Source organism: Mycteria americana, chromosome 1 (assembly GCF_035582795.1).
Source record: "Mycteria americana isolate JAX WOST 10 ecotype Jacksonville Zoo and Gardens chromosome 1, USCA_MyAme_1.0, whole genome shotgun sequence".
Classification (NCBI taxonomy): Eukaryota; Metazoa; Chordata; class Aves; order Ciconiiformes; family Ciconiidae; genus Mycteria; species Mycteria americana.
In genome coordinates, this window is record NC_134365.1 from 189,907,421 (window position 1) to 189,924,028 (window position 16,608).

The following is a 16,608-nucleotide window of genomic DNA, read 5'->3' on the forward strand; positions in this document are numbered from 1 at the left end:
CCATCTTCCTGAAAGTAAAAAGTGTTTAGAGAATTCCATTGACAGAATGACTACCAGACCTTTGTTTCTGAGCAGCATTCATGCATGGATTGTTTCACTGTTTCATGCTTCACAGAGGATTGCTGGCTCTTAATATTGTGTTCTTCTCCAGTTTTCCGAGTCTTCTCTTCTTTCAGAATATCAATTCATGAAATTCAAATTTTTTTTTATTCCTGTTTAATAATACACATAACTCTGCCTATGAACTCTAATACTAATACTCATAACTCTGCCTTAGAACAGCTTCTTTATTCCCATGCCCCTTGAATATTCTCCCCTTGTTTTGGGTTGGGTTTTTTTTTCCTTTATACAGCTTCTCATATATGAAAGGACCTTTTCTGAGTTTGTACATGGATTGCACCTACTATATAACTTACAATGCATAATTGTATTCCAGTGAAAATTAATATTCAGAGGTTTGTATTCTGTATTTTGTATATTTGTATTTTGAAATATCAGATATATCCAGCCATTTAAAGAAATGTGAAGGGAAGAAACACTAATAAAAATCCTGGAAAGATGTTTCTTTCTTTCATTGAAGCAGTTACTCCTATAATTACATTTAATTATTTCCAGTAAAATACATAATGCTCAGAATCTTGATGCCTTGTGATACGACTTCTAATCTTATTAGATGAATGTTTGACTTCTCAAATTTTTCATCAAACTCTTATTTAGGAAATAAACGCCCTCCCTCATCGTTCTGCCTTCTTAGCTCTGCCTGCTGAGGAGTTTTGACGTATACCTGTCTACTTTAACAGTACTTTCCAATTGTCTCTATTTGTTCAGGCTGTCACTTAACCACACATTCCAGTCTCCAAAATGCTTTGGGGTCTTACTTAATAATGCTTCTTTGTTCCTTTATGTACTTCAATCTTTTATGGACTGCTGTTAGCAGAAGAGGAAAACCTATCAGCAGCCTCACGATCGAAAGAAATAGAAGCAACAGCAGCCTTTCAGATCTCTGGCATTTATGCAAATTTCCAAATATTCGTGAGGATCATAAAGAAGATGCAACCCATGATCAGAAAAGCAGAATATGTGACTCAAGCTAGTCTAATTACAGACAGCATTTTGATGGGTCGAGATTTCGTATGTATTATTGTGACATACGGTCCATTTAGAAAACAACTGTGACTGTTACATTGTCTCTCTATCTCTAAATAATGGAAATGATACTTATTTACTTACTTCATATGAGTGTTGTGAGGATTAACAAATTACTGTAAAGTGGGTTCAGCTGGCTGGCAGGGGTAAGCTCCTAATTTTCTTTTCATTTTTGTTATTAAAACTATAGACTTAATTCCTGTACAAATTTCAACAATTGAGGATATAATGCACAAAATATATGGGATGTTAGAATGGGCTCAGTGTGATGTGAATAGAATTGGCTTTCTGCCTACTTCAGTGACTTAAAATTTCTTTTGTTTTTTTTCAGTCTCACTGATCTATGTGTAACAAACAAACAAACAACCCCCCCCAACTTCCCCCCTCCCCCCCAAAAAAACACAACAAAAAAAACCCCAACAAAAACCCCCCAACCAACTGACCAACCAAACAATCCCAACCTGTTGAGATTTACCTGTGAATCTTGCATGTTGTGGAGGAGGCTCAGCAGCTGTAGTCTGCATTGATAAAATATATTGAGTGGACATAGTACAGCTTCCTTTACCTTCTTCATGATAGTACCGAGAAGGTTTTTGAAGCAGAGACTTGTGACCTAACCATAACAAAAACAAATTGTCTAATGACGAGAAAAAAATCCACTTTGCAAGGCTTGAATTTTGTATGTCTTTTTGTCTCTGCTGTTGAGGGCAGATTCTGTTGCTACATACAAGCAAACACACACGCTCCCCCTGTAGACATGATACATGTTTATTGTTATTTGAATCAGAGATACCATTAACAATTTTTAAGTGTGGTGTCTTATGCAGTAGTTTTGGCTAGGTAGCTAGTCTTTTCATCAAAACAGAGTTAAAAAGAAACAGCTTTAAATCCAGCTGCTTCTTACATCTCAGTCCAGGCAGGGTTTTATATCTTAATATGTTTGCACGGTCTTCATTACATCCTCTTTGCTGCTTGTGTGTGTACTGAATGTTTCCTTAATTAAGTTACAACTGAGTTAGGGTATCGGTTGGGTAATAACATTATGCTGTAAATGTGCTAAATACACACAAAAAAATGTCAATGAGAAAATACATGTTTTTCTGCAAATGGACTGTGTTGCATGTATATCTGAAAGTCGGCAGGAATCTTAACTCACTTTGTGGATACTCATGGGTGGGAAAAGGCCATATAATGATGTTTTTTCAGTGAGAAGGCACATGCCTTGAGCTGCTAAGACTGAGGACAGCCACCGGTAAAGAAAGAAGGATCTGTGAGATACTGCTTTTTCCATTTGCGTTAGTCCTCAGGCTGTCAGCCATCTCAATGAGTAAACAGGGCCATCGGCCATGAAAGCCAGCAAGAGTCAGTGGCAAGAAAAAGGTTTTGTAAAATATTTTGTATTTTCAGTTCTGTTAATACCCAGCCTGTAAATGGCAGAAATGGTCAAACTAACTGAACTGAAAAATTACTCTCCGAGTTAGAACAGTAATTCACTCTTGCCTGTAAGTAAATAGTCTGTAATGATAGCTGTGACATGTCTGAGTTGAAAGCTAAGGACAAGTATATTTTACCATTTTTAACTGTATTTCAGATAAGTGAAAATGTTCTTTTTATTCTTTACCTTAGAAGATGCATAAAAAGGAGAAATATAGGAAGAGCAGGTAAATTTGGGGTTGACAAATTTATGTAGGGGTTTAATTTCATAGGACTTGGTAAGTGTTAGAACTCAGTTTACCAAAATACATCCGCTGGCTGCCATTTCTTGACATGTGGGATTGGAATTTCATGCAGAAAGCTGTTTCTGAATCTGACACTGCCATTTACCCGACTGATAATTTCTTGGCAAGTCACTTCGCAACGCTTGTGTCTAGGTTTTTCCTTCATACATACCTTGATTCCCTGCTCTGCGGAACAGTAGATGTCTCTGATCATGTGTATTTTTTGTACCTAAAAAGTTGGGCTATAGTACTATCTGAGGGCCAGTGATCAGAAAGGGAAAAGTTTGAAGAAATAAATCCTTGCGTGATCTGCAGAAAGGGTAGAGAAGAGGTTGATCAAGTTCAAAAATTTACCTAATGCCAATTAAAAGCATTCTTTTTCAGAACCTTCTTTTTTTTTTTTTTAATATACAAAAATAATTTTCATTTGTCTAGAGTGACCGGTGATGTAAATGGATACTATTCATTGCTTAAGTATAATCCTACTACTGATTTTGTATAAATATGTAACTTCATTCCTGCAGAGGTCAATCAGAGGTGTAATGGAGTTCTCTCATTTAAGTTGTGAGTTTGGGCACTAAAGGAGATATTTTCTTTTGCTCCCCATGGCAAATTATTCTTCAGAAAGTAAATTTATAAACATTAATCAAACCCAGTGGTTGTGATTTTTATGATAATTTATCATTCTTTGCTTTGCAACCCACTTTTTAGATGTAATTTCAAATAATCAACACAGAAACATTACGTTTCCTTTTTTGTTCATTTGTGTTTTTTTTCAGAAAGCCAACCAGAAGAAAAATCTGAAAGCAGCAGCACTGGTGAGTGTGGACACTTTCTTTGAAACACTTGAGACATTACTTATGACTGCAGCTTTTCAGTTTTACTTTTCAAGAAATTGGTAGACTAAAAATAAAAAGGAGTCTTTTTTGTTATATTTCTAGGGTAGAATATCATAAAATTGAAAAACTACTTCATAAACTGATTGTCTGCTGCGACCAAAAGCTTAAATTATTAATATTTTTTTATTGAAATGAAGGGGGAAAATGATGAGAGAGAGCTTTAGAAATGTAGTGTTCTTTAGAATGTTATTTTAGTTTTTTTTTTATTTCTCAACTCTTTCTTGTAGGTTCATTGTCTGTATCTTTTAGTTTGAATTCTTTCCTCTTGATTGGCAAGTTTGTAGCAAATTTCTAAGTCTTTTGTATTTGATTTTAATTGCATAGACTAAGCAGTCAGAAAAATAGTGTTCTAGTATTGTACTTTACTCTTTTTTTTTTCTAATGAAAAAATCTTTCTCGTGAAAGATTTATAAATTCTTTGGAAAGAGTTAAAAATTGTTAGTTCACTGATATTACCTACCAGTTACATGTTAATCAGTCCAACGATGTCTTAAGTACAGTTAACATTTCTAAGGGTGCTTCTCAAACTGCAATTGCTATAGTAAAGATGGGGAGTTTTTTTACACAGGTCAGAGTAGTAAATAAAAGTATTGCCCTTTGATGATTTTTTTTTTGTGAAATGGGCAACATGCTAATATCAGATAGGATATCAGGGAGCCTTAGGAATCTAAAGATTTTATTTCAGGTCTGAGCTAATCTGTGCAGGCTTCTCTTTACAGCCACTGAAGGAGACCGTTCCAGAAAGTCTTATTCTAACATAGGTGTGTGCAAGTGCAATTCCCCAGCAGCTCAAGCAGAGCTGTCTGGAGGCTGTGTGTTCCTAGCCTGCTTCCTTCTCTTCTGCTAAATCCTTTGGGTTTACAGTACTGAAATTCCCAGAAAGGTACATAGCAGCATGAGACTCTTACAGTGTCAAGTAGTGTTCCATAAAAATCCCTTTTTCTGCTTTTATTAAAGAAAGAGATGTTTCAAAAATACCATTAGTGTACTAGCGCAAATAAGTGCCAATGTTAGCAAGAGCCTGTGAACCTGGGAAACTAGGCACAGCTAATGCAAAACATACAGACAAATCTCAGTTGTGTTAGTAGAAGGATTACCTCTGATGCACACAGATTAAATAGTGCTGGCACTTGTAAGTGGTAATGGCAGAGATAGTAGACGGACTGGAAAGAGTCTCATGCCCCTGCCTTGCTTAAAAAGCAATTCCTAAACATAAGAGTAATGCTAGTGGGTTTTCAAAATGTCTTCTTGAAAGTAATTTTTTGGACACTTTAACATGGAGATGTCTGTTTTTTCTGGTATTTGACTTTTATTTGAATTGCATTTCAGCATCAAATGTTGTCAGAAGTGTATACTTTGCGTCTGGCTAGGAGTAGGGCTTGGGTTTTGTTTTTTGTAGGTTTTTTGTTTTTTGAATTCTTTGTAATATTGAGATACTTTTTATTACACTGGCTTAAGCATGTCAAAAATCTAGTGTTAGAAATGTTATAGTCTGTAGACTTGTACTGAATGCAAGGTTTTATAACTTGCAGGTTTTCTCAGTTACTTGTTAAAACCTGTTCACTCTGATTATATGTTAATTGTGGTGTGCCTTTAAGGTTATAAAGGGCTACTTTCTAGAGATTAGTATTTTATACCACTTGAAAACTTAGACTCACTGCTGTGGGATGTTGCATGTAAAGCAGATCTTGAGGGTTTAACTGCTAAATTGAGTCAGAATTTTTATATTGATATTGCATTTCTTTGATGTTCTTTAGTTGTAGGCATGCACACTTGGTTTTGCTTGGCTTTTGGGTTTTTTGTTCTGTTTCGGTTTGGATTTGCATTTGAATGATTGAATTGCCTGTTCTTCACTCTTGGTGTCTCCTCCTAGTTCTGTGAATATTGTATAAGATGGCCACATGTTTAGTTGTTTATTTTCCCTTTGGTCAGAAGAATGAGTTACAGTAGGCTGGGGGCCGTTTAAATACACTGACAAGATGAAGAGCTAAACCCATTTGATGGGATCAAGCTGTTTGGGGATTCAGTTTCTGAGTGATGTTACACTGGGGCATTTAAAGGAGGACTCTCAGCCATCAGTTGTACTTATTTGCTTATTCGCTTTTTTTCTCAAAATCATTGTGGAATTCAGATGACCTTTTCCAAACTACCTCTCAAGTAATTCAGGTTATTGAGTGATCTATTTTGCTGTTAATCTACTTCATCTTGGCCAACGATAAGTACTTTTGAGGCAAAGATAATGTATTTTATGTATTTATGTTGCATTTTAGCATAACAAGACCCTAATGACTGCTTTTAGGTATTACTGTAATAAAAATATGTAAGGTTTATTTGTAGTTAGAAAGTAAATAAAGGAGGTGAATGAGATATTTAACACTTAGAAATCCTTTGATTTACATCCTTAAAAAGTTCCCCACATTTTTACATTGGGAGGATGTGTCCTCCCATTACCATCAACCTTCAGAATTTCTTATGTCGTAAATCGTTAGGATTATGTATGACATTTTTATTCACACTTATTGTTGGGCTGGTTGTAAACCACTTACCAAAAGGCAAGATATTACCAGAGTTGCCACTCTGCTTTGATACCATTTGGAGAGAAACAATGTGTACTGGGTCAGACCAAAGATAATGTAGCTGGTATCCTGTCACTGGTGGTGGTCAACAGCAGATGCCTTGAGAACAGTAGAAAATCAATACAGAAACATAGTGATACCTCCCCAAAATACTTCTTCCAGCCTTTAATTATTCATAGCTCAGAGAGATCCAAAGCCAGGGGCTATGGTGTTTTATTGAACAGGCCCTCGTGGATTTTCCTTGTATGAAGTATCCCTGTTGGTTTTTGAGCCTATATAAACCTTTAGTGTTCATAATATCTTGAATGATACTATGGTTACAGTCAAAGTAATCAGGAATTAAGGCATACCTGAAACACGTTTGATAATTTTAGATCACTTTTTCCATACAGAAATCCTGTTTTATTGCATGTGATAAACAGTGCTCAGGGATTCAACCAATGTTGTTTAGTGCCTGAAGACTGGTTTTTGTTAAAATGAAACTAAAATTACACACTCAGCTAAATACACACTCAGGAAAACAGAAATGAGAATTGACTCTGCTTATTCCTATAGGATGCTGAGCAAGTGATTTAAATCCAAATATGTGTATGTAGCTCCTGTTTGCTTATGGCTTCTCTTGCACCTACCTGTAAGTGCTGTCAGTGGTGACAGGAACTGTGAAACCCAAGCATTTCTGCCAGTTAAAGTGTGACCTGTCCCATCTCCCATTCCCCCCAAATAAAAATACCCAGAAGCTGCTGCCCTGAGCCTGTTGTAGTCTGTTGAGAATGATAGGGTGAAGAAATGCATTCTCATGTAAGAGCAAATGTACTTATGTACTGTCCTTGTGGAAGTGCATTAAAGGAAAGTTGCATGGGCAGCAATTGATTATGATGTTGCCTAAGCTTTGAGAATGTAGTTTTGAAAACATAGTATTTCTTGGGGGGGGGGGGGGGGGGGGTATGACTGGATGTATCGGCTCTGTACACAAACTGCAGATACAGCTTTTTCTTCAAGAATGTGTACATCAAGGACTGCTGTGTGCAACCTAATAGTTGAAATTCCTGAACCTGCTTCAGACCAGTTGAAGTCCTGTTATATCCAAATTTCATCTCTTAAAGTCTTTGATCTAAGTTTATAGCAAATAGCGCCTTCAGTGCTTAACATGCTTTTGGACAAGGTGTTGGTCATCTCTTTACCAAAACCTGCCAGTGAGTAATACAAAATGCCTTCTAGTGAAGGGAGAGGCACCATTGGGACCATTTCTGATTTGACTTTGGGTAAAAGGAATAATTTATCTGAGCTGCTGCAGACAATATAAGGTGAACCTAGTATTAAAATTTTGCTAGTTGTGAATGTACGTGTTTGACAGCAGACACAAATATACAACACTTGAATTGTCTGTAGATCACACTTGCTTCATTTTTTGATGTTGCAATAAAAAAATTCAGGTGTTGATTATACATGTGTTGGAATATTTGAAATTCAGTGTAAGCACTTTGATACACTGAACTGCATGCAGTAAAATCAGCAATTTTTTGTTAAAGGCACAGAGTTCTTATATGATGACACCGAACTGCATAAAGCTGCTAAATGCACGTTTGATTTCATCCACTTTAAAGCAGTTAACATATATTAATTATACTTCAAAAGTGAAGCTCTAACTGAAAAATGATCATCAGGAGGAATAAAACAGTAATTCTTAAATACTAGCTTGAAACTCAGCGTTGAAGATAACTTAGTTATAGAATCTGCCATTTTCTAGCCACAGAAACAGTTTTTGTCTTGGAAATATAACTGGTTTTGTTGGCAGATAAATGCAACAAAACTTAAAATACAAGCTTCCCAGTAGTTTTCCAAGTTTCCCAGTAGTTTTACGTAATCAGTAATGAGACTCCATTTGTAGCTGTTAAAACACACAAAGCAGCAACAATTCCTGCTTTAAGGTATACGTACTGGTTATAATAAATATTGTGGAGAATCAGGGAAGGTGCACTGGTAGAACAGCAAAAAGGACATGGATTTAATGTTGGTCAACACTAACTGGAGTTAAATTTTTTGAGAACTTGCATAAATGGCCTTAGTGTCTGGCTATTTATTTATATTTATTTATATGTATACTTTATGAATATTCTAACATTTAAGTTTGCCTGAGTAGCACTGATGTATTTATTGTCATGCAGTCTCTATCCTGAGAACAGAATCCGATATAAAACAGTGGGAGTTAATCCCACAAGCCTGTTCTGTCCTTCAGCGATGTCCGTGCCCAGCTTGTCGAAGTATTGCACTAAGCAGAAGCATGCTTTTGGCTCACATCAGAGTTCTTGGTCTTCCCTTCTGACTCTCAAGAAATCCCAGGAATTTCAGCGATGCCTGGCATCACAGATCATGACTCCACAAATTGTGTTTGTCTTCTGTGAGGGATTTTGCTGATTATTGCAGTTCACCCCCCTACCAGCACGATCACATTTGATGGGTTCAGACCTTTGCAGTATTGCAAATTAGAGCCTTGAATGAGGGATCAGAGGGGCAGAGGGAGATCAAATGCTTGCTGCCTTGGCCAGTACAAGACTGGCATGTAGCAGATGTAAAGCTAGCAGGAGGCAGTTTCAAAGTAAATAAAAAGAGGTGGTTCTGCACACGGAATGTAATTGAGCTATTGAATTCCTTGCCAGAAGATGTGGATGTGAAGGTGGTATTTGCTAAAGGCTTACATGACCTTAGAGGAGACCAAAGAGGTATGTGAAAGAAAATTCACCGAAGGGTACTAAGATTGAGAGGACATCTGATTTAAGAGACCCCAAGCCTCAAAAACCTGGTGGACACTGGATGCATACCCTGTAGGAGAATCATACGTGGCTGCTCTGTCCTTAGGCTTCTTCATGGATATCTGCTTTTGGCCATGTTGCTGGAGTCACAATGCTGAGCAAAGCAGACCTTTAGTCTGGTTCTTACTCTCAGGCTCCCCCCCCCCCTTTATTTTCTCAGTTCTGTACTGTTGTTACACAGCTTGCATAGGAGATAGTTAAAGTTTCTTCTTTTTAACCATGGAATTAACTTTTTAGGAGGAAGACACTGAAGGCAAAAACAGGAGCAGCTCTTCTAAGGTTGTGTGTAGTCATTTACCTCTGCCTTTGCTAACTGCAGCTGCAAGAGCACTGGAGGCTGCAGCACAGCAGGACTTTCTGTATGCTTCAGTCTGGAAACGGTCTAGCAGAGCTCATTTGGTGCTCTTCCTGAGCTATAAGGCTTTTCCAGCCCCAGCATCTTGCCAACAGCTGTGGCGATACAGGAGCAGGAACAGCGTGTAGCTGTGCTACAGCATATTGTCTTACTCATGCAGCTTGTCTTAGGGATTTCTGCCCTGTACTCTGTGGGCAAACCTTAAAATCATCATCTGTGCATGGCAGAAAAGTCTTATAGAGGTGGACTTTTATCATCATATGAGAAGGCATAAAATAGCCTACATGTTAAATTTCTGCCCCGTTGGGAAAGAACATTGTGCTGCATTTTAGAAAATGTGTGGAAATATTACAAGACCTGGCAGTGCTGCAGGCCTTAGATAAAGTTATTGATAAGACTCCTAACCTAAGAGTACCTTTTTCTCTGTTTAGCTGATTCTTATCAGCCTGGCTTGCAGGACCTTTAATTTGTCTCCTCTGAGATTACCAGTTTCAGCATTGAGAATATATACTGCTTTATCCCTAATGCTTGCCAAAGGCTTTATTTAAGTAGTAGAGAGGCAATAAATGACTGAGTTTGGTGTTACAGTTGCTTGTTCTGTTTACGTTTTTTGATGCTTAGCCTGTTCATTGCTAGTTTGTTTGCTTAATTTTTTCTTCCTAATTGAGAGAGTCTGTACCCACCTCTGACCTGTTCTTTTTTTTTCTTCATCTGTTCACTATGGTACGAAATCAAGAACCTCCTTTGAGATAACAAGCAGCTTTCTGTGGAGCTGCAGCAGTAGATTTGTAGCTTGAGGTCTTCTATTAACAAATTTTTTTAAAAAGTGAATCTCTCCATTCCTCTGACTTCTGCTGCAAAAAAGAAAATTGCCTTTCTGAAACCTGACATATGAAAAGCCAAAAGAGAAATTTATTTTATTTTTGGTGAGGGTTTTTTTTGTGGGGTGGGTTTTTTTTGTTTTTTTGTTTTTTTGTTTTTTTTTAATTTAGTAATTTCAGGATAATTAGACATTACTTGTGTTGTACAACCTCTGTGTTGCACTGTGTTGGCATCTGTGCCTTCTCCATAAACCCAAGGCCCCCAGGTGACGGTCACTGACATGAAGTCCCTCAGCCCTCCTCTTCATCTCCTAGTGCTCAGATATTGTAGGCTCTCTCCCCACACTGCTCCCTCCCCATCCTCGCTGCTCAGGGAGTCTGGCACTGCAAGCTTCCCTGAGCATCAGGCCCATGGCTCTAGCAAGCCCCTTGGATGCTCATCTTCCTGGGGCATTTTCCTAGCAAGCAGCCTTGGGCTTTTAAATCCAAATTCTCATCTCCTTGGTGCGCTCCTGCAGCTGGTGAAGTGCCACCCCCTTACACAGGATGCCGAATCTCCCTTCAGGAAATGTGAGCAAGAGAACCTGCCACCTCCTTTTGGCCAGGCTTTCCATACCTGGAACAAAGCTGCTGTTGGAAGCTTGAGGTGAGGTGGCGTCAAAGGTAAAAAAGACATATCCTGGAAAAGCGTAGTGATCTAGTTTTTGAGGTAACTGAAGTAACACTTGGGGTGGAACTAGTGGAATCCTCCTTTTAATGTCCAGAAAGCTTGTGGGTTTCATGAACTCTATAAACTGAGGTTATGTCCCCAAAAGTCACAACACTGTAAACAAGGCAATACTATAGTCATTTTTAGTATTGTCAGCAGAAGTTTACAGACCTTCAGAATGGCTCGATTTTTAACAGTCATCCTCTAACTACTTGGTTTTGAAACCTTAACATGTTGAACTTGCATGTCATCATGCCCTAACAGGGCTTTAAACGAGTAGCTGGTGTTTACAGCTATAAATATTGTACCAGTTTTGTGAACGTTTTTGTTTCTGAAGTAGCAAAGCAGTATTCTTTTCTGAAGCTTAAAATGAACAAACAAGGTGTTAAATGATAATGGCAGTTATGTTAAACTGTAACCAGCACAGATAGAAACAGCTTTTTGGGAGACTGTTGCTTTAGCTGTGTGTGGTACTCCTACTACACGCATTTTTAGGAAAAGAAATCAGCTGTCTAGTTCTACAGGATATTATGCAATTTCTTTCAGAAAGAAAGGCAGCTGCGCTTTCTTTTTCCAAGTGCTTGCTCATCTGTGTTCCTCAGGTGTCATCATACATCTCCCTCCTACCTTCCCCAGTCCTTGCTGCGCTTCTCGTTTTCTGGCATTTTATTGTGAATGATGATGATTTATAGAGGCAGTGTTTTGAGACAATGTTCTGTATGATATACCAGTACATAGGACTTACAGAATGTCTGTTTCAAAAGTAATTAAAAAAAAAGGGGTTTTTTCTGATCTTAATGTAATTTTCTGATCTTAAATTTCTCGTGCCTTATCAATTGCTTTTGTTTCAACCTAGTAAATTATGCAAGCCTATCTCTCCAAATGAAAATAGTTTTAGTTTTTTAACTAGTAGTCGCTTTCCTGTCAATCTAAGAATTTCTACCCTGTGTTGCAGGACAGGAGACAAAATTAGGGTTAGGCAATAGTTATCTAGCAAAGATTAAATAATTCTAGCCTAAGAAAATAATATTTATTCTGTCATAGACCCAAGTTAACTCGTCCCCATCATCCCCAATCCTGATTCATTAGTCAACAGAATTAGGGCAACATGACCCTTCTATGCAAATATATTCACAGATGAGGCACTGCTGTTCTTAAATTGTTGCCTGCCCTTATTCTGCTTGTATACTAATGGAGAGAGAAGGAGGAAGATAATTTTCTTCAGCTGTTCCCATCTTATTGAATGGAAACCTTGTAATGCTTTTAAGTAAGAGATGAAAATAACAATGCCACTGATTGCTGCAAATGATGATGTAATTTTTTTCCCCTTTAGGATCTAAAGAAATATTAACTACTGTAGAAAAGAAGTGACCAGTTGACACTTGTGATGACCCCCTTACACAGTTGTAATAGGGATGAATGGAAAAACACAATTAAAAATAAGACATGAGGGTTTGAAAATGTCAATAGTGCAATTATGATGCTGTGAAACACTGGTTACTGGGTGAGCAGGTATTGGAGGTGTGGAGCTGGAGCTGTCATTTGACCTTGTTGCACAGCCTGTGTATTTCACAGCATCAAGGCTACCTCCAAGAAACCATATCTGGCTCTAGAAGTCATTAGGCAGTAAGTGGCTGGAGACTGAGGGAATACTTCAAGGGAGCATCATCGTGTATGTTTGTTTTCTGGTTCTTATATTTTTTCCTAGGCATCTACTTTTGGCCACTGTCTTTACTGATTTCTCCTCCTGAGTCAGGCTGCTGCCCAACCCTGACAAAGCCCCACAGTCCTCCTGGTGAAAGGGAGGGGTACGGTGAAAGAAAAATGAGAAGTAGTTGTATGATGTGGGAGGAAGACAAGATAAGGGGAAGGTGTGGGGGTCAAAGGATCAAAAACAGGGGTTCTGCCCAGAGATGTGAAGGATCAGGGGATGGAAACAGTTCACACTCACCAGGGGACACTGGGCTAGATAGACCTTAGTCTGACGTAGTGCGGCCACTCTTATGTTTTGTCCTTATGTAGGAAAAAACCAAATAGGTGATAACTATGCCAGTGCAGTGCCAAGCATGATAAAAGAGCCATTGGCTTCTCCACCAATGGAAAAGATGGGCGTACAAGCGTGGGAGGAAGGAATACAATGGGTATTTTGATCAATTTGGCACTGCTCTTTCATGAGCAGTCATTCAGGGAACTCATAGGAGCAGGGATATTCTTTTTTTTAGTGTATGTGGGTCAGTCCTGGCTTCAGCTCCCTCTGTCCCTTCTGAATCGTCTGCTTGGTGGCCCTTTTTCTCACTTGAGAAGATGGGCAGGGAGGCAAGAGGAGCTGTCCTGTGTGGGAGCCAGTTAAGTGCCTCCTTGGGGAAGGGAGTTCCTTTTTACTCCTACCCGAGCAATTGAAGATCATCAGAGAAATTATGGAAATTGCCGTTCCTCCCTGATACTTGTAGGACTGTTCTGATAAGTTCATTGTGATCCAACTCTCAATGAGAGAAAGATGAATAGAAATACTTTGCATGCACTTCGTATTCAAAGCAATGTTGTTAGAACAACTGTTAGTATCTCTGACTTAAGCACTTGATTTTGCAGCTTTCTCATTGTCATAATAGTATTAAATATGCAATTTCCAACCTTAAAGAAAAGACAGAATAGGTAACTGATGTATAACTTGGTACCTTTTCTGGCACAGCCTACAGTGGTGGAACACAAGCATCTACCTGAGTGACCGAATGTATGCAAAATATATTTATGTTATATTGAATATATTTATGGAGTAAAAAGGAAACATTATGCACAGTATGGAAGTTTTACGTGGTCATTTTGTTCATATACCAAAGCAAGACACTCCCCTACCCTGGTTTGAAAAGTTATTCAGGTTTATAACTACTTTGAAGCATCTTGATTGTAGCAGATGAGGTGTGATTCAATGTAATTGTGGATTTGTTCAATGTGAGCAGGGAAGAGAATGATTTTGTCACCCCCATTTTCCTTCTGTTTCTTCTATGTGAATCAAAGAGGTGAGTGACGTGCCTGCGATCGGAGACGGCACGTAAACATTTCAAACCCTGACACTTGTAGAAATGCATGAGTGCTCATGAAAATGGGAAAAGACGACAAGATTGAAGTTAGTGTTACAGCAGATGACTTTACATGTATGCCATAGATGTCAGTGTTATTTTCGTAGAAATAAAAAAAAAAGCAGTGAAAAGTGCTTAACGTAATAAATCATTGAGTTTTAAATTAAAAAAATAAAACAACACAGATTTATTTTTACTAATGGTTAGAGATGTACACTTTTCACTTTAAAAAAAAAAAAAGGAGTTTCAAGTGCTCTTTTATATAGGTTAAGTGGGAAGTAGGTACTCTGAACCAAAGGCCTGGCAAATAAAAGCTTTCCAGTAAATCTCTTAAGAATAGCTATAGACTATTCTTAGAAGATATTTCAAGTAGTTTTAGTTTTACCTGTGATTATCAGCTTATGAATAGCTTATATTCCAAAAGTATTTTCTGTAATAAATGCAGAACCATCAAATTTTCTACTGTGTTTTCATGAGTGAAGTCATGCTGTGATGAAAAGCTGTTACTGCTTTCTGATACTGAGGTGCTAACACTTCCTTATATTGGGCATCCTAAGAGCCCAACTGAAAGGCAAGCAACCACAGTATATTTTAATTAACATATAAGTATATTAATTGCTTGAAATCAAAATTGATTTTTGCTATTTTTTCCTTTTCTTTTCAACTGCAATGACATTTTAAATCTCAGTCAAAGATCCATTACAAGTGAAGGTTATAACCAGAAGCGTTTAAGTGAAAATGGATGATTTGACATCCTAGGAGCAACAGCCTCCTCCAGACTTTGTGCTTGTGCAGGCTGTGTATTTGACAGCACTGAGAGCATGCTTTAAAACTTGTAGATCAGTTATAGAGCTTTTTTAGATTGTCTTGTCACTTTTTCTTGCTCATGTAGAGAATTGTGTCCACAGAGGGCTTTTCATGTAATTGTTATGTGTGATGGTGTTTCTAGTTCTTGTCCTAGATCAGCAAGATTTTAGATTTCTTTTAGGGGAGCTTTCACATTTACTTTTTCACGGAAGTCCTAGAGATTCTTGTGTGTACAAGATTAGTGGTTAATGAGGATTTTTTTTGAAGATATCAATTTGAAAATAACTTGGGGGGGAAGGGAGATGACACACAGTGATGGAGTTCTAGCTGGGACAGCCTAGGAGTGTAAAAGAAGTATGTAAAGAACTGTATTTTACTATATATCCTTTGTTTGTAGATAGTTAATGTGTTCGGACAAACTCAGAGAAGTTTTGGGGTACATTAACAGTTCTTCAGCTTGTATGCCTGAAATGTAGATGTGATTTTTTTTTTTTTTTAACCAGTTCAGTTTGGAAAAGTCCCACTTAGAACCACATCTTTTATGATCCGTAAATCTGTAACATCGGGACTGGATAAAAAAGTTCATCATTTCTAGACAGTGGGTTCATTCTCATGGAGTATTCTAGAGAGGTTGGATTTCCCCATTTGATAAAATCGTATTGGAATATGTTTCAGCCACTGCTGCTTGGTCTGGAGACTTAGGGTCCCTCTCTTAATTAAACTCCGGCGAGGGACCCAGTTAACAACACCTAACGTATGTTACAAGTGAACATATGTGTATATGTAATACATATACATACATACATATATGTACATGTAAGTTACAAGTTTCACGTTGAAGGATAAGTGGACCTTGCATTTGCATTCCCAGTAATACTAAGGATGGATTTGTTCCCTCTAAACTCCGGAAGAAAACTGTTCTCAACCTGTCTTAGCTGTTTTCCTTGGTTGTCACTTCTAGTATGGATTGTACTGCATTTTGTTGACATTCTTAGTATTTTTTTTCTATTGATGTTTTGGGAAAGTTGAGAAACTACTTGGTAGTTTTTTCTTTCTTTAATAGCATTTTACTTGAATTTTGGCTTCGTTTGAGCTGTGAATGGTGGTTGGGTTCAATGATGGACAAAGCTTAAACTTAGAGTTAGTGCAGTGTTTCTTTTTGCCTTTTGTGATGATTTTTCAGTCCGCTTTTGCAGAGTGACTGGTTTGTAATGCTTGTGGTTAAATTTGTTACAGTTGTTCCATAGAAGCTATTAAAACTTTGTTTAAAATATAAATGAAAAGATTTGATAAATAGTGGAGATGAGGAGAAAGAAGGTATTTATTCTGTTACTTAGGGTGATGCATCTTAAATGCCAGCAGGTGGTCCATTCAAAACTAATAGTACTAGTTGCTTTTAGTAAGCCATTGTGCAAAGCAAGGGCTGTGTTAATTGCCTTTCCTTACCAGCACAAATGATTAGCAGGAAATAGTGTCTTTAGCATTGCAGGATGTCATTACTGGTAACCTGTTACATGAAACTTTGTCATATATTTTTATTAGCCATTTGATATGTATATATAATTACAGAATTTAACATTCTGTGCAGATTCAACTCATTTCCCATAACAGAACTAATCCCCCCAGCATTATTTTGTTGGTTTACATGTTTTTGGCAATTGTTATTAATGTGATAACACAGCTACAAATT

At 37.7% G+C, this 16,608-nt stretch overlaps 1 protein-coding gene across 2 annotated transcripts in view; it reads left to right on the forward strand.

Annotated features, from left to right (window-relative positions):
• Nucleotides 1-16,608, forward strand: part of GTF2F2 (general transcription factor IIF subunit 2) — a 92,404-nt gene that overhangs the window by 14,308 nt on the left and 61,488 nt on the right. Inside the window, exon 5 of one of the 2 annotated variants that reach the window (XM_075489252.1) lies at nt 3,644-3,682. The exons of the other annotated variant lie outside the window; for it this stretch is intronic. Within the exon in view, the coding sequence (XP_075345367.1) occupies nt 3,644-3,682 (39 nt within the window). The remainder of the gene's footprint in view (nt 1-3,643; nt 3,683-16,608) is intronic. 2 annotated transcript variants of the gene reach the window in all.